Raw genomic sequence first — 26,314 nt, forward strand, 5'->3', positions numbered from 1 at the left:
TTCCCTGCTCTGACCCGTTCCATCTGGGATGCGTGCAGGTGGATTTATCCTGCTCCCATGTCTCTCAGGAGCTGTTCAGGCAGGCAAGGCAATCCAGCACAGAAGCTGGTCTTGACCTTTCTCTTTTGGTTGCTTCTAAAAGGGCCCTTGGGGGTGAAGCAGCGGAGGTGCATCTCGTTGCAGTTAAGCATCTGGCCAACCATTTGCTGACGTGAACTCCTTCCCCTTGAGAAGTGTTTGAAAGATGACGTTGCTGTCACCCAACTGCTACTTGCCCCCCTCCTGCCACATCCCGCTTACGTCCTCAAGGGCACCCTTCTGCGAGCACATGTCGCTCATGTAACCCAGCAAAATAGGATTGGCCGCTGCAGCAATTATTTTCGTTTCCCTCACCTCCTTTTCCCCCTCTCATATTACCTGGGCTCCTGTCAGCGCACCAGCTTGTTATTCCTTTTATACTCTGGGCTCGCTGCAGGCAGCAGGACATCTCTACCTTCAGCTTCAAGGTCAGTTTAACTTCTTATGTTGCTTTTCTCGCCTCAAATGGTAGCATTTCAAATACGAGGGTTATTAAAAATGAACTCAAAGCACCACAGGATGTGGTGCAATTTGGTTATAATTTATTGATTTGTGTAACTACTCGGTGCAGGAAAAAAATGTGTCAGCCCACTGGGCAGCTGCTTCAAATGCTGACCCTTAAGTAAGGGTCAATTTAAGTAAGGGAAAAATAAGTCCCTTTTGCAGATGTGTAACAAGTTCAGAGAAAACACCTCTAATTCAGTAAGTTTTTTGATTTTGGTTGTAGCTCTCTGCACTGCGGAGATGAGGGTTTTATACTGTAAAATAGTGTCAGATTGATTCAGAAGGGCAAGTACTCCCAGCATCTTGGTTGGGCTTCAGTAGGAGAATTTGGGTTTCTGAGTCTCACCAGGTCAGGTCTGATAGGTCAGACCTTCAGCTGACAGAAATAAAAAATAATGGTGTTACTAAGGGGTAGTTACTAAGGAGTAGTTGTCTGATCTATGAAGAGTCTTTCCCATGTATTCTCTATTCATATGAATCTAATAAGAGATTCATAGTTTGGATTTTTTTCCCCAGATTATTACATTTTTATAACCATTCACTGACCTCTGGCACTACAAGAAAAAAGAAACTGAATTTTAGTTTATTTTTTGTAGAGATATTCCATGCTGTGATTAAGGCACAGTTAGACTGATGTTTGCACTGACATTGTTTCTGCACTCAGGAGATTTTGTCTTAAACCCAGACCAGTCAAAAAGGTTCAAGTCTTGCTCAGGGTGAGCTATGAGAAACTGAAAAACCCCACCAATATTGCTTTATGAGATTTAATCTATTAATTTATATCTTATTCTCTGAACCTGTAGAGTGATACAGCAAACGAAAAGCAATGTAAACTGTTTTCTGGGCATCTAAAAATGGTGTCTCATGCATGTAGTCACTTGTGACATTTATTGCAGATGTTTCTAAGGTGCCAGCAACTTCCACAGATGGGCAGAGAAAACTTTCCACTGGCATCTGTAGGCTTTAGCTCAAGCTAAGGGTGACTCAAAGAAATTACTTCTCACATATAAAAGACCAGCCTCCTTCTCCCTCCACCACGTGAAAGTTCAGCTCACTGCAGTGATACCATTAGCTAAACAGCTTAACAGTTTAAGACATGCATTTGCATTATTTGTGATTATGAGCCTGTGTGAACTTTGGCTATGACTCTGCCATTCCTCTAAAATGTCGCTCAGGATCACATGGTGTGGCAATTAATACCACCCATGACATGGTTCAAATATTTAATCTAGGTCTATTTCTAGAAATGTCATTGTAACCCTTGTACCTTCCTTCCCTCCTTGGCTAAAAGCACATGTGCTGCCTAGTGTGAAATACAGGATAACCAATACCTGTGTTCAAATACATTAAGGGAAAAACAGAGCTGACAACTTCCTCTTTAAAAGAAGTTCAAGAAAGTAAAGAGTTAATAGCAAAAGCATTATTTTTAAAATATTAAAAGTAGTAGTAACGTTCACAAATTCCTTAAAGGGTAGAGAGGTGGTTTATGCATTTCTGATGATTTAGTCACCTCTGAAATTCCCAGAGAGGGATGCAACAGCTTCACCTATGTGCAGATCACAGCATCTCCGTGTGCAATGGGACACGACCGAGGCAGTCCGAGCACGGCGGTAGCTGTGAATCAAATGTCCTGGAGACCCTCTGCAGCCTCCGGCCAGAGCAGCAAGGGCAGTTTAGCTATGTCAGAGTTTTCGTAAGTTGTCGATTTAAAAGGACCTTTTTAGTGCTGGTGATGAACCTGCTGTACAAAAGCCGTATTTCTTCTGGAGAATACCTTCACCTTTAACAGAGGCTTTAATATATATATCTATATCTATAGTGAATAAGAGGGAAAACTGGCTTAAAGCCCTGAAATAGGCATTCTCCAATTTTTTGCATCCTGTGGTTCGAACTGTGGTTACAAACAGCCCTCCACCTTAAATGATACTTGCAATCCTTTGGGTTGTTTCTCAGCCAGCACCGGATTTGCAGTAGTGACTTCTGCTAAATCTTGCTGCTGGCTTTTGTCTCCACCTTCTGTGCATGGTAGGCAATACATATATTAAAATACAGTTTTAAAACCAAAACACACTCCTGGCAGGACATTAATGTCCTGAAGGCTGGTTACAGGTAGCTGAGCGTGTCTTGGGGGACAGCAGAGAGATACAGGCTATGACCTCTAAGATCATGACCTTTCAGACAGGTTTTGCTGATTCGCTGGCCATAAGTCATCACAGCGTATGGGACTACTGCTTTGGAAAAGGCAATGCCAATTTGACTCTGAATTTCTTTACCTTTTATGGTGACGATGTGGTGAGAGAACACGAATGATTTCGCTCTGCTATGAAGAAACCTTGTTTTTGCCGACACTTAACACTACACGCTGTACAGCTTAGTGGCTGTTACTTTACGTCAGTGTTGCATTTACTCCCCTCACAACTAACCACTGCAGACATTGCTCCACAAGATGACTTGCAAAGAATTAATCAAAACTGTTCAGTGCAGGACAGAACCTGATGCACGGAAGACACACAGCAACTGTTTCTGAGCCAATTGCTCTGTGTTTCTTCTCTCCTGTACAACCATATTTTTCCTTTCTCCAAGTGGTAACACAAACACAAGTGACCTTGGAAATAAAACTTTACAGGACTTGTTGCCAGCGACAAATTCCACTCTGAGAGCCACTGAGCTGTGCTCCATGCCCTGCCCTTGGGACAAAGGCACGTATAATCCTGGAGGGATACAAAAGACACCTTAACTAGTTATCATGAGGCAAAGCCAGTATCCAAAGTATGAGCAGAACGACATAATAAGGGGAAAATGTGCAAGGCAAGATGTCCAAGCATTTTGTAAAGCTGACAGATTCAAATACCAGGAGCCATTGAAGTGTTTTGCAGCACACTTGACTAACAAGAAAAAAAACCCTTCCCTGCCACTTTACCCATAGAAAATCCACCTGATGCTGGATACCAGCTGAGATTTACACCTTACCCTCCACCTTCAGCAGTTAAAGGATGCCCAGTTGTGGGCACTGGTGAAGACCATGCCATCTGCAAAGGAAAAGAAGACAGACGTGTTGTAAGCGCTGGGTGACAGTAGAGCAGATCAGCCCTGACCGTGGTAAGGAAAAGCAGGAGAGAAATGACTTGAATAGGACCATTGCATAAGAGCCAGCGACCTTGGCACTCACGTTAGAGAGCTGGTGAGCCAAACTCGAGTGATACCATGTGCAGCAGAAGCAGGTGCACCCTCCCAGTTACAGCACAGGCTGGCACCGCAGTGCTCATGAGGTCCATTTTTTGCATTTCTGCCATCTGCTAAGGCATTTGAGAAGCTCATGCTCTTCTCTCCCTGATATTCCCTGCCTGCTCTTCTTTCCATCAGCCTGCAACAAGGTCAGTGCTGTCCTGATCTACGGACTTCCACTCCAATGTGTATTTCCCCACTGCAAAATATCAGGTCTCATTAATTCACTTTGGACTGCTGTGTCCCAGTGTGTCAGCTTCTGCTGATCGGCATACAGAATATACAGGGTGCTCCAGCCTTACACTGAAACAGTTCAGTTTAGATCGTATCTCTGAATATTTCTTACACAATGTGCTGAAATGCCCACATCGTCAAATTAGTAAGGAAGAAGCTGTCTGACTCTTAAAATGCCAATCTGCTACATTTTGGAAAAGCAGTCTTATTACTATCAGAGTATTATCTGAGTGACACATGCATGAGGTCTCATGCCATGAATCCCAAGAATCTCATTAGAAACTATAAAGTAAAATTATTAAGCTTTATACCTTGAAAAAAGTGTTGTGTCCAATACCAGAGAAATCAGACCTCGTTTGGACAACTGAAGAAGAGATTTTCACAGAACTAAAAATCAGTGCAGGTTTAGATGCAGCTAATTCTGTCTTAAGTGTTACCAAAATAAAGTCCCAATTCACATGTAGCTTGTGGTGCATTGAAACCTTGCATTGAAACTTCTACAAGGTTGGTACAGTTATAAACCATTTAGAAAAGAAAAAATTTTTAAGTAGAAAACCATAAATGATAACTGGGAACCATGTAAGAATATTTCATCAGTACATTCAAAATCCCACAACAGAGGAGAAAACTTCTCTGCTTATTAGGAAGCAGTCCAGTTTAAAGGGAAAGTGAAAGTAATAGCATAAAAAATGATGGGACTGATAGAGACTTAAGTTAACCATGTTCCTGCTATTGCAGACAACCCCATCACATAACCTGACTTGGAAGCGTACCTATGGCCATGTCAGGAATAGTTCCCTGGCTGCTCCCGTCAGGAAGCTCCCTCGGCCATGCTGAGGACCGCAGCCATCACTCCCTGCCCGCGGTTCAGGGGACTGTGTGGCTCCCAAAAGGGGCCAGCACTTGGCGGGCAATGACCACAGTGTGCACGTCTAGTGAACCGCTGCGGTCCCAAGGGGCTGATACGATTTCCAAATGTAAAAGCTATTTAGTAGATGCAGAGATGCTCTGCTGCTTCTGTTTTGGTACAACCATTACTGGAATTACAGGACCATTCCGGTGTCAGGAGGATGTTGGGGATGAAACGAAATGGAAAGAGTTCAGGGAAGAGCTAAAGAGTGATTAATAAATTTGAAAATATGATAAAAAAACTGATGGAGAGACATAAGAAGTGATAGTTATTAAGTAGCTACATGTGGAACAAATAATGAGTAGAAACTTCTACAACAGACTGATAAAAGTAATAACAAAGGCCAGTGATTCAAACTGAAGACAAACAAATGCAGACCAAAAATAAGAGTTTTATTTGTTTTTTCAACTCAGGTTGATTAATGCTTGGAACTCCTTTATCTTCTCCAGACCATACTCTCTCTAGATAGTTTTAAATGGAAGACGGATGCTTTCTTAATGCAGGTGTTTTCCTTCCAGCACACCTGATCAGCACAGGCAAGTGCTCGATTCCTTTTCAAGGGTTAAAACTGACAATCACAAAAGTTCTATCTTGAAAAATGGATCTTTCCCCTTCCCAGCTGTGCTATGGTAGCACTATAGGCATCTACGAGGAAATGGATTTTCTATCATCATGAGCGCAAGGGAAGACTCTTAGGAAACACCTACAAAAGAAAAGCGTGCACTTTCATTTTTTAGGCTGTGCAGTGGTTACATTTCCCTGATGAAAGTGAAATCCTTACAGTGGAGGCCTAATGATAGTCTGCAGTGAAACCTGAATCACAGCATGGTATTTCTGGTAAAGTGTTCTTAGAAAAACCTTACACCTTTAATGACACCTTTGGCTGGAATAATTACGTTTCTCTGAATCCACAGAGGTGGTAAAGGTGCAAATTTATTGTTAGGGCAGGTTGGCATTTTCTGTGGGGAAAAAAACAGCTGAATCTTTTAATGATTTGAGGTCAGATTTTACAAATAGCTTTCATAAGAATTTTTTTTAGGCTGACACCATTCCATTCAGACTCTTTCAAAATGGATCTTTTTGAAATGTTTGTTGTGAAGCAATGCATTACTTAAAATCATGCTAGTTTTAGAGGGAAAAAAAAGAACAAAACCCAGTCTTGTTTCCTGTCAAATAAAGTGTCTTGTTCATTATACACCCTCATTAAGTAAAAACTGTTTGCTGAACTTGTACACCAGGTTTTTATGCAAGTCTATTTGTGCTATTTTGACTGTATGTGGACTACCTGTGCAAGGCATAACATGGACTCAGTTTGTGCTGCAGTATTATATGCATTTATATTCAGAACGATAGCCCACCCTTGTGGCAAGAGGTGTTTATTAAATTAGGAGTTACACCATTTTGATAAAAAAGATCACAGTCTCCTTTCCACAGCAGGCTAGATGATGTTTTTCTTCTCATAAGAAATTCTAACTTTCATGTTCCCCTAGACCCTTTGCACTTGACAGTCACAAATGACGGTCCCTGCGATGGCAATGCCACGCTGCGGTCAGAAGGTCCTACCTAAGGAGCAGAAGATCAGGCCAGCTGTCATCTCCCAGCTCCTGCAGGCAGCAGCCGCGTGATGCTATGATTGATGCTTGTCAGGTCACCTTCTCAGCAGAGTCACCTTTTCTGCAGGAGTGACTGGGTTTAAAAAGCTGAGGCACTTACTGGTAAAGACAGAAACTGAACTTTTGCTTACAGAATGGCAAAGTTTGGGGAAGGAAAAGTTAGGCTGAGGAGTGCTGGGCTTAAACTGTAACAAGGGATGTGTAGTTAGACATTTGTTTGGTTTTTTTTTTAAGAAAAAAAAAGCCTATCTTACTCTGATTTTTTTTTTTTTAGGTAGTTAACCTACGCAGGCTGTGGCATCTCCAGTGTTGGAGGCTTTTTAGAGCTGTTACAGAAGCATCTGTCAGGTAAATTAGAGCCTGCCTCAGGGTAAGGAAAACCTTTTCTGTGATCCAACAAGGCAAGAATGTCCTGGGGGACAAGGCACACAGCCACAACGTCAACAAGAAAAAATACTGGCGTTACGGGACTTTATTAAAACTCAAAAAGAAAAACAATTTTATGAGCATAAAATCTGCCTTTGATCAGGTGTCCAAAAGTCAGTCATTCTGTCCCAAAGGTACAGGCCTGTTTAATGTATCAGGCCCTGAAAGGGTGAGAAAACCGCTGATGCTGCCTGAACGAGGGCAATGGAACTGTCCGTGCTGAGAGGGTCTGCTGTAGGGATTAAAGCTCAGCATTGCACATCCAGTCAAAGACAGGCATAAATACAACTGAGAAGGGGGTCCTCATACTCATTCGGCAGAAGGAGTAAGGTACAACGTCCCTGTATTTGCCAGACCAGCCACGGCACAAAGCCTTCACCGTATGAGTCAGCAAGGAACTCTCTGTGCCTTTTCAGACCGGTTCCTTTTCCCCCAGGTTCATCTATTTCTTTTTCCAGGTGGTTCGTTTCTCTTTGTTCACAGGCTGTGATTTCTGTCACAACCCTACACCTCAGGTACACAGTGTAGTTCAGCCTGAAAGCCAAGGATGCCAAGCTACCCGCAGCCACCCAGGGTATGGTTTGCACACCTCGTTCTGCGGAAGGTTTCCTCTGCTCAGCTGCTCTCAGGATCTTATCCAATAGCAGTTGCAAGGGCAAAGCCAAGCATACACGAAGCACTGCCTCAGCAGCTAAACAACCTTTAGCTTTTAACAGCTTCAGCCAGCATGCTTCGTCTCCCTGAGAAATAACAGAGAGCAGCTTCTAGCATCCTTCACCCTCGCAGAGCTCCCGTGTACTTCTCAGCTCCTCCAGAAGAAATTAATGCCAAGTGCCTAGCGAAGAGCACGCTGTGCTTACCTTCCAGTCCCAGACCACAACCTCGTGCTGATCCGGAGAGTAACTTTCTGGCTGGGACGTTGCTTCTATCTGTTGTGCATCCTTCATCATTGGAAAAGGCTCAAAGGTAGAAAAATACGCAGCCAGTCAATCAACAGCTGCTGTTACAAAGGATGGGACTGTCCTGTCACGTTGCATTAGTACAAGGAATGGAGGTTATGTGAAAACAGCAAACAGTATAGTGCAGCCTTGCCAGCAGATATGTGACCAGGCTAAATATAATGACCTGTCTGAGGCTGTTAGCTTTACCTGTTAGGCTGTGGTACACGCTGTAGTCAATAGGTGCACTGCTCTTGTTATTTGTGAAGCATTATAATTATACTGTTGTGCCTCACGCTTCTTTCTAAGTACATACAGCACACAATTCCTCTAATTTAATCAGACGTACGGACAAGATTTGTCCCTTAAAGTGACACAGGATTCAGAAGCTCCAAAAAACCCCAAGCTGGTGGAGATGCTGATGAGTGCCTGGGGTTGTTGAAGTCATCATGTCAGCGTCTGCAAGGGGATTTTGATACGGCTTCTGGTTTTCAGGACAGGATTTTGACTGCCAGCCAATTCCTTGCAGTAAAGATGGCATCTGTGAAACAGAACTATAAATACATAAACCCGCTGTGAAAATACATGTATTGTTTCTCAGACACTTAGGTATAACAATAATAGTTCTGTGGAGATTAGTCATAAGCAAGTATTTCCAGAGTGTAGGATGGGGATACTGTACTGTGAAAAGCCACAAGAACCATCTGCTAAATACACAGAAAAGAAAGCAGCACAAAACCCTCAATCACAAACATCATATTTGATTTTGATTCACAGTCAAACATTCTCCCACTGCACTTTGGGAGGGAGAAACCCTGTTGCAGTCATGAGAGCCTGTCCCGCAACTCTCACCTACAGGAATTCATGGATGGGGGGGAGCCACTCCCAGAGACAAGATAAGGCTGTGGTCAATGAGCTGCCTCCTGTCCCAGCCTGGTGTCAGCACATTTTCATTATACTCTAGTGCTGTGCAACTAATTCTTGAGGACTCGGAGTCGCTGAGGAAATGGCAATGTATTCCTAATGGGGGGAAAAAAAATGCCCTCCCGTGTGTGGTCTCTCCCCATTTCTGTTTTAGGGAAATCCTTTCAGTGAAAAAATATTGACATTTCTGTCAATCAGTCAGCATCGTTCTCTGCAAGGAAAGTTAGAAAAATGCATATTGCATTTCCAAGACATGGAGGAGACAGAATAACAACATTATACAAAAATTCAGGTATAAAATTGTTTAAACAAGATACAGGACATGAAACAAATGACTCTCAAACTGGAAACACGCCTGTGTTTCTCATCTGACATATGTGACTAAAGTACAAAGAAGATACTGCTTTGTAACAGGAAACCATGCAAGCAGATGAGACGATCTTTTTACCAAGTGAGATGATATAGATGCAACATTGGATTTTTCTGTAGACAGGAGTGGAAAAGGCGAAGAAGTACAGGGTTTGGGGCTAACTAACCCAGATCGACATGAAAATTACTGGAAATTAGAACACTTTGTTCACTGAAAATAAAACCAAATGCTTTGAGGTGTTTAATTTAAACCTCCAAAAGAATTATGAAAAGATTGCATAAACAATTATGTTTTTTAAAACCTTGAAAAAACAACTGAAGCAGCATATCCTGGGGGAAAGGTCACGTTCTCTTGTAAATCTTCCATGCCCATTTTCCAAGGATGATTTACCAGAGTCCGGTTTTAAGAATAAGCTTCTGTCAGTGACACAAATTGGAATTTGTGTCCTTTATTTAAACAGGAGTTGTATCTCCCTGAGGAACTCACAGTCACTGGCAATATCAGTCAAATTCTGATTCTTGGAAGAAAAAATGTGCGTTGCCTTCTTCAGACTTTCACAGAACATGCCATTTTCCCTGCTAGACTTAGAGACCTCCTGTACTCCAGACATAATCCCAGTAGAATTAAACAGAAAAAAATACAGGTATAGGAATAATACATGAAATACTAACCATTTTTCTGAACACACCATATAAGTGCAATTCAATAATAAAAATAAATTTCTTCTCTTAGAGGGCTACGATTTAAAGTGAGGGTTTACTTGTCATTAGCACTGCATGAAGACTTATGGGTTGACATTGGGCTGTCTTCTCTTCCAGACTTCGTATCCTCCGAGAGGAATGGCTAGCACCTTCTGTCGTCTCCTGGCTGGCCGTGCAACCACTGCACTCTTTGCGGCCGCAGGCACAGGGGTGCTAACCACCGGGTACCTCCTCAACCAGCAAAATGTGAAGGCTGCTGTTCAGGAAAAACGGAAACTCTTCCCTCCAAGGTAAGGGCTTGGGGTTAGGCATCCTGGAGCACAGCACCCTGTTAACTGGGCCAGGAGCAACGTTTAACTCTTTGGAGGAAGAAGATCCCTATCAAAGCTGCAGAGTCCTCATGCGGTCACACTGTCTGTGTGTCTGTCCATGGGCTGTGTGACCTGAAAAATAGCACCCTTTATTAATAACCCCAGTTTTAGGTAGCACCAACAACGGCCTCCAAGACCAGAAAGCAGGGATGTGAGACAGTATCAACACTCAAAACCACCCATTGACGAACAATGACAAACCTAAGAAGTGTTTCAAATTTTAGGCAGAGCAGTATATTAGTCCTTATTTTACCTCATCAGCTATTGAACGCTTTGCAGCTCAACCGATTGGACTGGCTGACAGACTCTACTATTAGGAAATCTGAAAATATTTTCCTTATGCAAGCAGTAAAGAAATCTCCCATATAACTGCTGTACTTGAAATACTCTTAATTCTGTTACAAACTGGCTGGCTGATGATTAGAAACTAATTACAGACCTTCTTCTCTGTGAGTTGACTTTGCTAGCTGTACTTGTGAAAAACAATACGGATCAGGCTCTGACAGACTTTTTTTTTTAAAGTAGTGAATAGTATCCTAGTTAAAATATATTCTTATAGAAATAATGGAGTTGTGCATAAAGCAAATTGTTACCAGTACAAGGTAGATGTGGTCTGACTCAGTTGCGAAAATGCCTTGCTAAAGCATAACATCGTTATTTTCCCTGGCTCAGTACACCATGCAGCTTTCTGTAAATAATAATGCCATTAAAGCAAACCCAGATACTGTAGAGGAATAAGCTACCCAGCTGACATAGATGAGACAGTCCCACTGATGTCCACGGAGCTGTGAGAGCACCTGGGCTCTGAATTACAAAGAACTTCTTCAGCTAAACTTAATTCCCTTCCTGCTTGAACAAAACAATGTTAGAGCACTTTATTTCTGAGTAAGAGTGTCTCAGCAGAGATTTAATGGGGCTTAGTACACTTTCAGAGCTCATTGGGATTCATTTTCCTGATGGCCTCGAGTAGCGGAAAGCTGCAATTGCCTGTAGGTATGGTGGCCCACCAGTGTGCAATGGTACTTTCAGTGACCTGAATCTTCCTCCCTTCCTAAATTCAATGCAACATATAGACCGAGAACTAATTACACTTTCAAACCACGCTGTGTACTCTGTATCTCATGATCCCTTTAATAGCTTCATAAACTAGCAAGGATTACTCTTCAAAGGTGCCACATTAATTGCTTGGGATTCTTCTTCTCTTCAGCGCAGACTATCCCGATCTCCGCAAACATAACAACTGCATGGCTGAGTGCCTCACGCCGGCCATTTACGCTAGGCTAAGGGACAAGATGACTCCCAACGGCTACACCCTGGACCAGTGCATCCAAACCGGGGTTGACAATCCTGGCCACCCTTTCATTAAAACTGTGGGCATGGTCGCAGGTGATGAAGAATCCTATGAGGTAAGACGTTTCCACAATACTGTCGTATTTGGTTCACTTTTCGTGGTATCATTCACAAGAACTCATTAGATGAAGACAGATTCCCAGGAGGGTATGCCCTCCTAAGATAAATGGCATCCCAAAGAGTACATAAGGGGCAGGCCATGTGCATAAAGGTGGTGTTTTCCCTACTCTTCCACATTAGGAAATGCATGAACATGAGGCGTTACTCCATCGCCCTCTCTGCTGCAAATGAGGTTAATAAAATGTACCTGCTTGGGAGCAGCTGCTACCTGCCTCCAGCAGCTGCCCTCCTGACTAAACTTAGCTTATGGCAAAGTGTGACTAAACTTAGCTTATGGCAAAGCTATGCAACCCCGAGACACACAAAATAAAGGTAATGTGGAAATTACATTGTGGAACAGCAGAGGCAAAACAGCAGAGCAAAACCAAAAATGTTTTCTGGCAAGTGCCAAACATCATAAAGCCACAGCTTTTGGATCATGATGAAAGACAAAGACAGACAGCATTAGGATGGACAGGTTTATTTAACTCTGGAATAAGGAGAAGAAGAAAAGAGAAGAAAATCCTGATTTGTGTTGACCTCTGTGGTCTCGTTTCTTCAGTCTACCTACAATGATACCTATTCTTATACAGTCTCCTAACAGTATCCCAAATGCTGGGCTGCTGAGACATCTGGCATTCTGGACTATCAGTGTCTGTGGTTCAGTTTCCTCATTTAGTGCCACTGCCACTGCTCCCCATCCGCCTGAAGGTGTGGTTGTGATCGGTGTTGACACACCTGAGACAAGTGGCTCTAACAAGGACTAGTATTCCACGGCAGTGAGGACATAGGGTATTCCTGCATGACCTAAAAACAAGAGGCAAGCTGCCGGGGGACTCTGAGTGTGTGTTCTGGTTGGTCATACATCCTGACACCTAATCTGGTTGCCACCACATCCAGTACCTGTCTGTGGTAACTAGAGTAAGCTTGTAACTTCAGTAAGGCGCAATTGCACGTTCTTTTTGTTGTGAAGATGAGCAACTGCTGCAGAGCACTGTCTAGGTCAAAAGCACCCCCTCTTTGCATATTTACCCCTGTCTGCATTTGCAAAGCCCCCTTTACATCTGTCCCCCAGGAGCCTGTGTCAGGGGACTTCTCCTGTGGCTGAAGCTGGTGCGTTTAAGCGTTTCTATGATGCTGCAGACTCTTTCTAGATTCTCTTGACTCCATAGGTGTTTGCTGAGATTTTTGACCCTGTCATTAAAGTGAGACATAACGGCTATGATCCACGGACAATGAAGCATCACACGGACCTGGATGCATCCAAGGTAGGACTGAAGTAAAATAATGAGACAATAAAGGTTCAAGGCTGCTTCTTACAGTGATGATATTGCATGCAATAGTACTTTTCTTTTTCCTGATCCAACTCCAAAGACAGTAATTTTAGGGTTAAGGAAAGTGGGATGCCACTCATGGCCCTAACAGGAAGACAGCTGCATCCCTACCTTGTTCCTAGCAGAGGGATCAATCTCAACTGTATTAAGCATTTGGGCCACAGTCTCACTTGGCATTGTAGGTCTGTAGGTCTGTTCATGAGCTTACAGATACCCGTGCATCTAAGGGCTGGAATGAAAGCAGGAGTTGACTGCACTACGCCCACATTCACGTAGATCAAACCTTACCTGCTGCTTAATATTTTCTTCATAGTTCAACTACACTGTGGTTTATCATCTTCTTGGGCTTTCCTCTTTTGAAGGATCTTGTGTACCTGGCCCCCTACTTCTGCCCATATCTGTGTTTCCAAAACCCATGCAGACTCCTTCATATTTTGGGATCATGAAGGACTAGCTGGTTACTCTGCCACATTCATTCAGCCAAAGAAACCTGTTTTTCTTTAAAAAAACTCCTGGTGTCCGAAATTCTGAGGGGCTCCTGGTATCCTGAGTATTTGTGATCTCACGGAGAGGTCATCATGCCCGGGCAGAAAGACGCCCCTCTTTTTGTACAATGGGATTATTATTTTTTTTTTAAATGGTGGAGTACAACACGGGGGACTGTGTGTGCACTAATGCAAACATTCTTTGTTCAGATCACCCATGGTCAATTTGACGAGCGCTACGTCCTCTCATCACGGGTGCGGACTGGCCGCAGCATCCGGGGCCTCAGCCTTCCCCCTGCCTGCACCAGGGCAGAGCGGAGAGAGGTGGAGAACGTCGTGGTCACCGCGCTCGCTGGGCTGAAAGGAGACCTCTCTGGCAAGTACTACAGCTTGACCAATATGTCCGAGAAGGATCAGCAGCAGCTTATTGATGTAAGTATCGCTCCAGTGTTGACACCACCTTCATTTACTCTCATTTATCTTAATCTTCATCTTTCTCTGGGGTACATGCTTTCCTGTGTAGCTAAGGAGGATAATCACAGCATTAACCCAGTAGTTAATGGCCTGTCAATATTTTTAACATAATGGCAAATCATCCAGGGTCTATATTTTGGCTAAGTACATACTGTGCAGGTCCAAAACGTGGAGTTATATTCCAGATAGCAAGATCTGTGTCAAATCAAATATACATGGCTGCTGTCACCTCTTTGGACAAATAACGAAGTAAATTCAGGACTTTTTCCTGGTCATTTCCTGGAGCAAAGATTGATATTTTCTATATTAATAACCATTCTAACTAAAAATATTACACTGAGATAGGCAGTACGTATTACCTGTATTCTGGACTGTTGGGGTGGGGGACTTCGGCTGTAATTTCTTTATGTCAAAACTACACTAATTCTAATTTCCCCAAAATGGCTCTAGCCAACTGCACCCGGGTGTCCTTTTCCCAGTCCTGTAACTGTGTTTAAGGACTTGAAGGATCAGGCCCATAACGAGAGTTTTCATTGTCACACAGATGGAAACACAAGGATTTTCATCATGGATTTTGTCACAGCATGTGACATGTCAAACAAACCTTGAATGTGCATTTTAAATATCCAAAGGAATGGCTGTACCCTGTTAGCTATATTCATGGCACATTAATCCATAACATCAACCAAAAGGGAGCTGATGAAGTAACATAACTATTTATAACCCTGGAACTAGGTGTCACAGTCGGGATTAACCAGGAGTTAAGAATTTATGTAAGGTCAGTAACTTTTTTAATTGAATGTCCTTGGTAATATGTTTATTGACAAGATGTTGATGACCTATTTTAGGTTTTATTTCATTGCCTTTTTCAGCAGGAGAGAGCGCCTCAGAAAGCAGAGGCTGAAATAGGAGTGTGGAGAATATAATTCCTTCACGGTTTAAGGCTGAGTCCTTTAGGAAGTGGAATGGGCTTCACTGATTCAGCACTTTACCTTGTTTTGTTTGTTTTTATGGTAATGCAGATTTACAGAAATCAGGGCATTGAATGTTGTAACCTCAGATTCCACCTTTAACTCATACCATTGCTTACCTCCTCCGGTACTTTAGGACCTTGAACCTCTATGGTATCAGGCTTTCCACCAGCCTTTAATAAGCACCATTTGATCTCTGTAAGATCAAATCAGTGCTAGCTGAATGGCATTCAGCACAGAAGGCATTTGGTACGTTGCAGATTTGGGCCATATGCGCATAAGGGAAACTAATAGTGCTCAGCTGTTTTCTTGCAAAAAGGGAATTTTTCTTTCAAGCAAAAGTCTTGAGTGGAGCAAGCTGAGGAAGGAAATCTTGTGTCCCTGTGATGAGCAAAGAGAACTCTGTGCCTTTTCCTTCTGCATGGTTGGGGTTCTGGCTGCACCATGTCCATCACAGGGTATTCAAAGATGAAAACCTAAAATTCTCCACTAAGGGAAAAAGAAGTAAAGCATATCAACTTGTCTACCATGTCATATTTATTCTGGATAGTGTGCCTCACTATTCTTAATTAAATCCTAGATTAAAAAAAAAAAACAAACAACCAACACCCCCTCCCCCCCCAAACCCTCACACAACATTTGATATGGCAGTGTTTGAGGAATTAAGAACTAATAATTTTTCAGCACGCACAAATATTTTTCAGCACACATCAAATATTTATTTGCTTTGGGAAAAGAAAAGCTCCGTTGTTAAAAAAAAATCTAAATGATCTGGAATGTGGCGAGTTGGTGGCACAGCAAGTGCTACATTTATTAAATCAGAAATAGCATCTCTATTAAGGAACAGAACAAGTCTGTGATTCCAAAAGGTCAAGCTTAGCATGGATTTAATTCCTACCTTGACTTCATGCTCAGAATAGATTGCTAAATCTCTGTGCTGGAGAAATGTCTTTTCAGAACTAGCATTTTTTTCCCCCCAGTCTTTAAGGACTCATTGCCTTCTCCTACCCTGAAATTTGTCTGTATGCAGAGAACACCTCTGGTGCTAGCAGTCAGGTCCCTCCAGAATACCCTTTGGTGTGTGTATGTGGTATTAGGTCCCCACCTCTCATTCCTCCCTGCATTTGAAAAATATTTTTGGCAAAACATGGCCATATTACCGATGTCAGTGAGAATCTGCAAGACTCAAGAAAATCACCTGTGTAAAATGCTTTTAGTTTTCAGAATAAGGAACCAGATTCACCAGCTGTGCTATGTGATTTACTTGTACATTGATTGCCTTCACATAAAATGTATTAGACAGCGTTATATTGCTTCCTTGAATAAACTTGAATTTTGTTTTGTTTTCTCTCTCTCTCTCTCTCTCTCGCCCCATTTCGCTGTCCAGGACCATTTTCTCTTTGATAAGCCAGTGTCTCCTTTGCTAACATGTGCTGGGATGGCACGTGACTGGCCAGATGCCAGAGGAATCTGGTATGTTGTGTGACATGCAGAAGCTTGTGTCGTGTTTTAAAGATTGTGTTACAAATCTCCTTGCTTGTCCTAACCTTGCAGCCACTCTGTCCCCATACTCACAGCACGTTCAGTTTGCTCTTAAAAAAAAATGTTTTCTTGCTTAATTAAAAAAACCAACCAAACAAAATCCAGTAATGAACAACAGAATGGGTACAACCTTTATACTGATACCACACAGTGTCATAGGCATGGCTCCTTCTTTGGGCTTTTGTCTCAATTTTTTCTATTTCTAGATAAAAATTCAATTTGGGAAAGAGCCTGTGAGTCACCATGCAGAGCTGAGGTTACAAAAGCAGCTCTAGCACCAGACTGTAGCCATGCTGTCAGCTAGAAACCACCGGCCATACAGCTGCAGGACACCACATTGCAAATTCCTGTCCCCCTCCTCACTGTCAAGAAACAGAGTGTTATTTTAATTCCCAGAGCTGAAAGTAACCCTTTCTTTCCAAACGAACTGGACAAAAAAGAGATACAGAAGTTGAATTTCTGATTTTGTTCTAGGTCAGTTTCTACTTTCACAACACACTTGACATATTTTGTGCCCAAATACGGTATTTTCTGGGGAGAGAAAAGGGTAATAGCTCTAAGATCAGTGCACACAGCCGCTAGCAGAGGATGGAGGCAGCTGAGCAGTGCATTGCATCTGCATGCATCATGGTATACTTCTAGGCATTAACAGATGCTTTAATTCTGAAAAATTAGGCTAAAAAGGATTCTGAGGAATCACCTAGCCTATCTCCTTGCCCTAGGCAGGTTCAGAACTTTCAGAGGGCATGGGACTTTATGTGGAAAAAACCCCCAACTGTTCTCCAAGCAGTGTATGACAATACTGGCTCATGTTCAGAGGCATAGCCAGGACTACTGCGATGAGCTAAACGTGATTTCTGTCGGGGAGCAGGTGCTGTGAAACTTGATCACTCCTGAAACCTGATGACCTGCTGGAAATCCGTGAGGATTTCTTTATTTCAACAAGCTTCAGATTAGTTCCCTGGTCGCCATCTAAATCTGAGGAAGAGGAAAAGGATAAATCTGAGGCATCCCATTCACTGTCTCTACAAACAAACAGGAGAAGTACCAACAACATAAATACTATCCAGGGATCTGCTGAATAAAACAGACCTGTTTTTTGGCTTGTTTTACATGTGAAATATCAGGCAGACTGGAAAAAAAATTAGCATGTCTGGAAAGTATTTCAGTAAGCCACATTTGGAAAACCTGCCTTCCTCTTGCAAGACATTGTTGTCAAAAAGAGTACACATTCTGGGAATTATTTTCCAGAATTATATTCCAGAATTATATAAATTTATATATTATTATATATTATTATATATAGTTTTATATAAATTATATAATATATAAAAATTATAGAAAATATAATTATATAAAATTATTATATTCCAGAATTATATAAATTATAAAGATTGCAACCCTGTCCTTGTTGTGGGCTGCAGGACTATTCCCACCGACCTCACCAGCAGCGATGGCACGGTTTAAATGCACTCAGCGTGGCCTCCCTCCACGTTCCTTAAAGCAATGGGGAGACTTAGATAATTGGAGGGGGAGCCGAGTCAGGCCAGCCTCAGTCTGTTTGGAAAACCCTGCCCTGATCATGCGTATGTGACTGAAGACAGGTAACTGGACCTCGGGTGACCGCAATGTCAGGGCGCAGGATGTTTACATCTGGCAAACTTGAAGGGGAAAAAAGGGAGTCGCAGTTAAAGACCAGCTGAAAGTCAGGCTCTCAGTGAACTTTAACTTTCAAATTTTATGTGTTTCGAACCCGGTAATATTCCACTGTTTGTACGAATGAGTCTGATCCCATCAATCACCTTCTACGTGCTGTAGAAAGGCTGGAGTAGAAGACAGAAAAGGCGGAGAAAAAGCCAGGAAAAGTGACCTCAGGTTTGACCCAGCACTTAATAAACCCAGCTATGACTGATCTGTTTGAAGCAAGAGTGGGTATCTTCAGGCATTTTCATCTTGACTGACAAGCCAGCATCGCTAATGCGCTGCCCGGAAGCAACGTGCAGCTGCTGTCCTCGGACGCGTATCGTGACTGATGTGGCAATCCAGTGCTACCGAGCGCCCAAGAGGGCACTGGGATTTGATTTAGGGGAGAATACAATTAAGGAAGGACATATTGCTTGGCCCCCAGCAGCATGTAAACGTTAGGGTTTTTTTCCTAGCTGCACAGTTTTCTAAGAACAATAAAAACTGTCCCCGGTGACGGAGGATGCAGAGCTCGGCTTCTCCTTTTGCTGCACCTCCCAGCTGTGCTCGTGCTAGAGGACAAGATGTTTTTCCTCGCTCAGCACCGCGGCAGCATGGTGTGATCAGAAAAACTGCTCTTCTCGCTGTGCCCAAGACACCCACGTAACGCCATTGGCATGGGGATCCAACTGTGAAAGCAGCTCAAATCCCTAACTCTTGCAGAACAATGTTATTTTGCTGCGCTTAACCTCTCCACAGCCCTGAAAGATTGTGATAAAGCTAAGGATACTGAGAATTATTTTTCAGGGCTCGTCTTTTTAAAGAAGATACTCTTTTTTTTTTTTTTTTCCTCTCAACCAGGCATAACAATGACAAGACATTTCTCATCTGGATTAACGAAGAGGACCACACCAGGGTGATCTCCATGGAGAAGGGTGGCAACATGAAACGGGTGTTTGAAAGATTTTGCCGTGGTTTAAAAGAGGTAGTATCTCAATGAGTTTATTATTACCATTTGTTTATTGTTGGGCTGTTGTCAGCACTGCTTACCGTGGTTCATACTGAACAGTCATCTCCGGAGGCAGCACAATGAAGTAACACCAGTCCACATAGCAACCCACACTAACGCAGTTAAAGAAGGAAACATGGGCAAATCGCTAGCTGAGTTGTAGGGAAAAATAAATAAAATGTCTTTGCAGTTTTTCTATTAAAATCTTCAGCACAAGGTGGCTGAAGAAATATCTCCTTTTTGCCACTTTGCCTGCAGGCTGTGGGAATTCACAAATCAAGCATTTTATTTGGATTGCTTGATTTGCTTGAATGAAGAATTTATTTGGCCCAGATTCCTGGTTCTCATCCCTGATGCTGGGAGCGGAGCGGATGCTGCTGAGGTTGTGCACAGAACTGAGGACTTAAGACCCCTGGGCTCACTGCCAATTTTGAGGAGATAGAGGGTTTTGTGATTAAAATACTAAAAACTGATAGCCAGGGCTCCTGGTCTAGCTATTCATAAAGACAAAAAAAGCTTCCAAGAGATGGTGTGTGGATTAAAACAGTTTTGTCTAGACAATCCAGGTATAGCTGCAAGCTGGCTCCGGCACAGTGCAGCCCCACGTACTGCTCTGGCACAGAAAAACTTGCTTTAACAGAGAAAGAGGATTTTACTGTGTCCCACAGGCAATACAGCAAGATGCTGTGGGACAAGTGATGTGGCCAAACACTATTCTCCACTACTCTTGTCCACATCATTCCTGGTTGGATTGCCATAATACATAGAGGTTAAACTATGTCAGACTGAAACTGGCTTGAAACTGTCTCCAAGACTGTAAGAATATTCAGGCTGCATAAAACAACTATTTCTCCCCATTGGGATCCTTGGAAAGCTCACTTCATCTGAACTGTGGAGGAATAGCGTCTGTCTCCATCACACTGCTCTTCTTCCTGGGTATGGAAATGCATATTGGGCCAGCCTTGGACCTCTTGCTTCATTCTTCTTACCTTCGCAAAACAGCTTCTCTGGCTTTCTAGAGACATCCCTGTCTCAGAAACCCCCCAGCAAGTGTAGAGCTGATACATCTGTGCACCCCTTCCATACCACTTCACAGCCGCCAGCCAAAACAACAAGGCCAAGTAGGGACAGTGGGGACCCACAATCTCTTGACTGTGGAAGCAGAGGAAGTTCAGAGCATGCGTAGGGAAGTCTGAGCATGTAGTGTGTTTGGGAACACAGAGAAACAAAAGCACCTAATGTATGCTCCTTTGGCATTGGGGTGGTTAACTGGGACCTGTTAGGTTTCCAAGGTCTACCCGTGAGATTGAACAGTGTACAGGGTGGTGGCCCAGGTGACATGGCTTGCAGATGCTGTTCCCAGCTTTGCCTCTGCTACTGTGCTTAGCTCACGTTCAACAGAGGTCGACCTATGGACGTGGCCATGGGAAGTGGTCAGACAGCTTTGGGAACTGCAACCAGAGCAGGTGGCTGAAGCACAAAATCAGGTCTAGTTTCCCACCAGCAATTCTAGAGTCCTCACACAATATAGAAATGATGTCAGGAGAGTCCTTTATTCTGCATCCTTCTGCAGAATGGAAGTATTCACCTATATTTGCAGAGGTCTTGTGAGCATGAGCTGGTTTATGTACCTGATTCTCCTGTGGAGGAGAAGAGAACTGAATTGAAATTGTATTTGGATGGCAGAAGTAAGTCCAGAAAGTGTAGATGAGTGAGCAGAGTACCAGCCTATTAAAGGTCAATAGACCCTTGTGATTTTTCTGTGGACAATTATTTCACTATCCTTTCTAATCTGGTCAGAGATCTACTACTGAAAAGCATTATATACAAGCCATGTTGTCTCCTTATAATGGAAGTGTGGCTGTTAATACGAGGCATTTAAAAGTCAAGTATCCTCCCCTGAGAGTCATGGCATCACCTTGAAAATTACACAAAATTCAGCTTCAGCTCCTTTTGTTTGCTTTGTAGTATTTGAGTCCTTTGGGCTTGTGTGTTGCAGCCTTGCTCCACAAACACCAAGCTTAGAAATGCATGGCAAAAGCCGTAATTCTTATGTGAAGAAATGGCTTCATGGGCTAAGGCTATACCAAACCACCATGACAGGGAGCTTTGTGATAAAGTGACAAAGACTCTGCAAGCTAGTGGTCATGAGAAAACGACAAAGAAATCCTTGTAATATGCACTGGGGATCTTACTGTTTGATGAATGCAAACATTTGCATCAGATCCAAACCAGATTGTACTCGGGTGTAAATTTATGCAGCTCCACTGGTGTTAGAGAAGTTCATCATCAACACAGATACATGGTGAAAAGAATCTCAGCTGTAAGCAAACATCTTAAAATAAGACATTTGTATGATGCCCTTTTCTTTTTGCTTTCTTTTGCCATCATAGGTGGAAAGATTAATTAAAGAACGGGGCTGGGAGTTCATGTGGAACGAGCGTCTCGGATATGTTCTGACCTGTCCTTCCAACCTGGGAACTGGTTTACGCGCTGGCGTCCATGTTAAGCTGCCCAAGCTTAGCAAGGTACATAAGTCAGTCAAAAGGCCAGTGACATAAGTCAGCTCTTCTGATTTACAAAGGAACAAATGAAAAATGACAGCTTACAGCGACTGCACGTTAGCATGATGTGTAACAAGATCCCAGGTATAATGCACGACTAATTGAGCACGCTTTTACTCTGCAAATTATTGTATTTGTTATGGAAATTAATCTACTCAGCAGACAGATGCCAAGAAAGGCTCTAATCCAAGGACTGAGAAAACTATCCACCTCTGCCTGTATTTCTGGAGATGCTATTAAGTCACGGATCATAGCATTGCAAGGATTCGGCACAATAGGCAGGGTAAAAGGCAATAAGCTCAAACCTGTTTTTTCTGATAGGATCCCAGGTTTCCAAAAATCCTGGAGAACCTGAGGCTGCAAAAGCGTGGCACTGGTGGAGTGGACACGGCAGCTGTGGCAGATGTGTATGACATCTCCAACCTGGACCGCATGGGTCGCTCAGAGGTAACCTGTTCTTTTTTCTTTCCTTGCTTTTTAGCTCAGATCTGTACTGATATGAGTCAGTTTCCCTCCATTTGGGTTCGCTCCACTGACCTCAGTGGAGCCATGGCAGTTTTTACTCCTGATGAATCTGGTCCAATGGAAATGCTTACACAATGAAAAGTTACTGATCTCCATGAAGTGCTTGCCAAATATTCTTGTTGTGGCAATTACAGAAAAAAAACCCTGAGCAAGTTCCACAAACGTGACTTGTTTGCACCATGTGCTGAGGCTCTCCATTGAGAGCACACAGGTGCTGGAAAGGTTTGGCTTTGGTAACAGACATCCCTCAGGACGGCGTTTCTCAGCATCACAGCGCAAACTCTTAGACCTGACTGCCTGCTGCAGTGCACAGCTATGGATTGGTGTCCCGCTGTCCCTGCAGCACAGGACATGAGACGTGTAAGAAGATGTACAGTGGGCACTGAGCTAGCTGCAGTGGGGTAGGTACATTGCTACATTTCCCCTAGCTACATTGGGCAGGTACCTGCTGTACCTGCTGCAAAATGCTGGGGAAAGAAGCACGGATCGAGTCCTAACCCACCCAGGGAATCAGGCACTGAAAGCAAGACATTCTAAGGTGTTGTTTTCCTTTTAGTATTCAGTCATGCACTTTCTCCACAGTTAGACAGCAGGACAAGGCCAATCCTTTCACTGAAAAATAACTGAGGAGGAGGAGTTAGTGCCATCTTCACGTGTCCTGTGTGGCACTGAGCAGAGGGCACAGGAGAGCTAGGGCAAAAATTTAATCATCAGCTCTGAGCCCTCCCTGTTGGGCTGTAGGCTACGATGAGATGGGTTTGTCTCAGACATTTGTTTTGAAGTGATTTCAGTTTGAATGAGTATTTGTGCCAGAGAGTGGAAATGACCCTACAGCCTGGTAGTGCTGCTGCTCTCTGGGGACATTCAGGTCCCAGACCTCATTCCAGTTTCATATTTAAGTATTTTATAAAGCAGAACAGCTTCTAAGAGCAAATCTACTGGAGGATGGGGGAGAAGCAGCCATGTCAAAGAGCCGTAGCCTCCTCCCACTAGCTCTGCCTGAGCCGAACCCCGTTCCATGTCACAGCCTGCAAGTCCTGTGGCACCACTACAGCTTCCCTTTCCTCACCGAGACCAAGGTTGTGTTCACCCTTGGCCACGTCAAGAACAACTGAGACAAAAATTTACCTTGCAAGACCCTGTCACTCCAGTGATTTGAGCACTCTGCTAGCAGATAAGAAACAGAGGTTCAAACCTTCTGTCAAACTAGTCTTTCACCCCCCGGTGCATGCTGTAACCTCTCAGCTATGGTCAACCGGGCAGGAGCTAGTGGGACCGATTTCTCCTGAGGACCCTTTTTCTCCACTAGCAATGCAACACACGATTTGGCCTCAGATGCCAGCCTGCTTGTACATGTCAGGATTTGAAGGGCTGCCTGCTTGCCCAGCAGCAAACTTTTAATTACCTTGTGGGCTTTGCTGCAAGTTAAAACTCCACTGCAAAGAAAAGCATGCTGTCAAGGCGTGTTTACCCAGAACAGCACAGCACCGAGACGCTTTGGCAGCTTAGATATGGATGCAGCTTGGCCCTGCTGTTGCAGCGCAACACCTGAGTTCAGCCTGATCCTTGGTAGGTTTTCATAACACAAATATAACCCTAGGCTAATGCACCTGGGTTGCAACTAGATTCAAACTGGTCCACAGCCAGCCAGCTGGCTTCCCTTCCTTGCTCACCTTGGGTTTTCTGCCACTGGGACAGAGCCAAGTCAGGTCTTCTCTGCTTTCTTATTCAGACATGCCCTTGAAAGTCTTCACAGCCAAGGGGCGTTTGGACAGGGGTTTGGAAATTTTAAATTTTGGAGTTTGATGTAGGCAGCTATGTTACTTTGGATCTAACCTGAAATAAATAGGAGTGAAAAGCTATTAAGCTGTATTATTTGCAAAGCCAGTACGTGACAAAGACATTTATTAATACCTGAAACATCATCATGTGTGCTTTATACTAAAATAACACTAATAATACAAAAGGATTACACGGCATGATTAATTAATATGAGTTCTACTGACAGATGGCCTAAGCCTACAAATTTTTGCTTATATGAAGACTTCCACTGAAGTCAGTGATGTCTCGTGCAAGGATTCAAAAGATCAAGCCAGTAGATAATATGCAATCCCTAGCTTGAAAATTTTGAAATCTAAATAAGACAAACAAACTCAAAGGGATAGAAATGTTTTATTATAAGACATATTTTTTTCAGTACATAATAAAATAAATTCCATTATGTGGTAAATGTGTTTGCAAGAACTGAGTTATGTTCCCAAAGGTGCAAGATAAAATTGTTTGTATTTTTGTTTTGTTTCAGTTACTGGTCAATGCAAACTTAATATGAAATTCTTTTTCTCCTGGAGGCCTCAAATTCAGACCTTTGATTTCCCAACACAGCTGGTCTGTAAAAGACAATAAAATAAACTGCTAAGCCACCGAAATGCTTTACAGTAAAAACAAATCCCTTGAAAATCTGTGACTGTCACAATAGACAATGGTATTTAGTCTTCGCATTTGGTTTTAACAAACCATTCATTAAAGGTTGCTAATGAACCATTTCATGAAGATTAAGAAAAATCAGTGCTATAGCTTGCTGGCTAACAAAACCACAGGGCCTGTGGTCCTCGCATGTCATCGCCTGTGGAGAAAGTCTGCTGGGGACAAGGCACCCTGTATTCTTCAGCAATTTTGAAAAAGCTTACAAAGACAGCACTACCCCCTGCCACATAGAATTGCAAATTTTGGTGCTGCTCTGGGCCCGGAGCTAATCCCACCCAGTGTAAATCAAGAGCTGAAAACAAAGCAGTGATGGATGATGTAGAGCCAGCAAGAGTTTAGGATGAGTGTCTCTGCTTCAGAGATGCGCGTCCTGGGCTTGGCAAAACCACCTCAGCAAAGCTAGCACGCTTGGCAGAATGAGTAGGACATCTTTCCCCAGAGCTGACAAATCACTGCAGCAGGGTTCATGGTCATCTGCAGGGGAACATATGGTCCTGAGCCACACCTGTGAAGAAGTACAAGGCTCTGCTTTGACGAGCCTTCTCAGGCAGTCTAAATGGCTGTGGCCCAACAGGTAGTCCTCCCATCTTCCCAGTCCCAGCCATGTGAAGGACTCCTACGCCGTGCCTCCAGCAGCACCACCATCCCAGTTAGTCTCTGTCTGGCTCTGTGCTCACATAAATACTTCTGCACGTACAGGGGCAATACAGGCTTAGGAGCTGGAAGACACAGCAACGGCATGAGCTGCTTCAGCGTGAACTGCCCAGCGATGCTAAGCACTCACAGCACTGCTGTTCTGGTTTCTTCATCCTCGTACATGAGTGTGGGGAACACAACAGACGGGCACCCTGGGCTGTGCCAGGTGTTACTTTTCAGCAAACATCTGGGGAGGATCCCGCACCCTCACAGTGGTCACATTTGAAATAGGTTTCTCAACTCACGCCTAAACATTTTCTGTAAGGAATTTTGTTTGTTTGCTTTGTTCCTATAGGAATATGAGTAGGAGCAGAATTTGGTGGAAATAACTTTAGGGACCTATTTGAAAATTTCTGTGGCTGGCGGCCCAAACTCAGGGCAAACAGGAGATTGGAATTACTGTGTATTTCCACTGGACCAGCATGACCCATACTCCCTGTGCCACAGGGTGTGTGATCTCTATGCCATGACCCTTCGTACTTATAGCTTTACCTGCTGTCATTGCAGTATAAGCCAATTTTCTCTTCCTCCATTAATAGCATTAGCTAAAGATTCTATTACTACTATTGTCTTCTTCTTCTTGTAGGTGGAGCTAGTCCAGATTGTCATTGATGGGGTCAATTACCTAGTTGACTGTGAGAAGAAACTGGAAAAAGGCCAAGACATCAAAGTGCCACCACCGTTGCCTCAGTTTGGCAGGAAGTGATCTTGCTTGCTGATGGCTAGCAACTGATGGAAAATACAGCTGCCATTCTGACAGAAAGGCACCTCTGTATATCTCTGTATAAATATCTGGTGTAATAA

At 43.3% G+C, this 26,314-nt stretch overlaps 1 protein-coding gene across 3 annotated transcripts; it reads left to right on the forward strand.

The window, feature by feature from the left end:
- The first annotated feature begins 425 nt into the window (after positions 1-425).
- CKMT2 (creatine kinase, mitochondrial 2) lies at positions 426-26,314 on the forward strand. Of its 3 annotated transcripts, XM_075526898.1 has the most exons (12): positions 426-506; positions 6,442-6,666; positions 6,839-6,912; positions 10,041-10,213; positions 11,502-11,700; positions 12,916-13,011; positions 13,773-13,994; positions 16,395-16,480; positions 19,094-19,217; positions 21,635-21,769; positions 22,127-22,252; positions 26,097-26,314. In XM_075526898.1, the coding sequence occupies exons 4-12, from the start codon at positions 10,062-10,064 to the stop codon at positions 26,214-26,216; spliced, it is 1,260 nt and encodes a 419-aa protein (XP_075383013.1). In that variant the 5' UTR covers positions 426-506; positions 6,442-6,666; positions 6,839-6,912; positions 10,041-10,061; the 3' UTR covers positions 26,217-26,314. The 3 variants fall into 3 exon arrangements, with proteins under 3 accessions (XP_075383013.1, XP_075383012.1, XP_075383014.1); XM_075526897.1 differs by lacking the exon at positions 6,442-6,666; XM_075526899.1 differs by lacking the exons at positions 6,442-6,666; positions 6,839-6,912.

The sequence above is a fragment of the Mycteria americana genome, chromosome Z (assembly GCF_035582795.1).
Source record: "Mycteria americana isolate JAX WOST 10 ecotype Jacksonville Zoo and Gardens chromosome Z, USCA_MyAme_1.0, whole genome shotgun sequence".
Classification (NCBI taxonomy): domain Eukaryota; kingdom Metazoa; phylum Chordata; class Aves; order Ciconiiformes; family Ciconiidae; genus Mycteria; species Mycteria americana.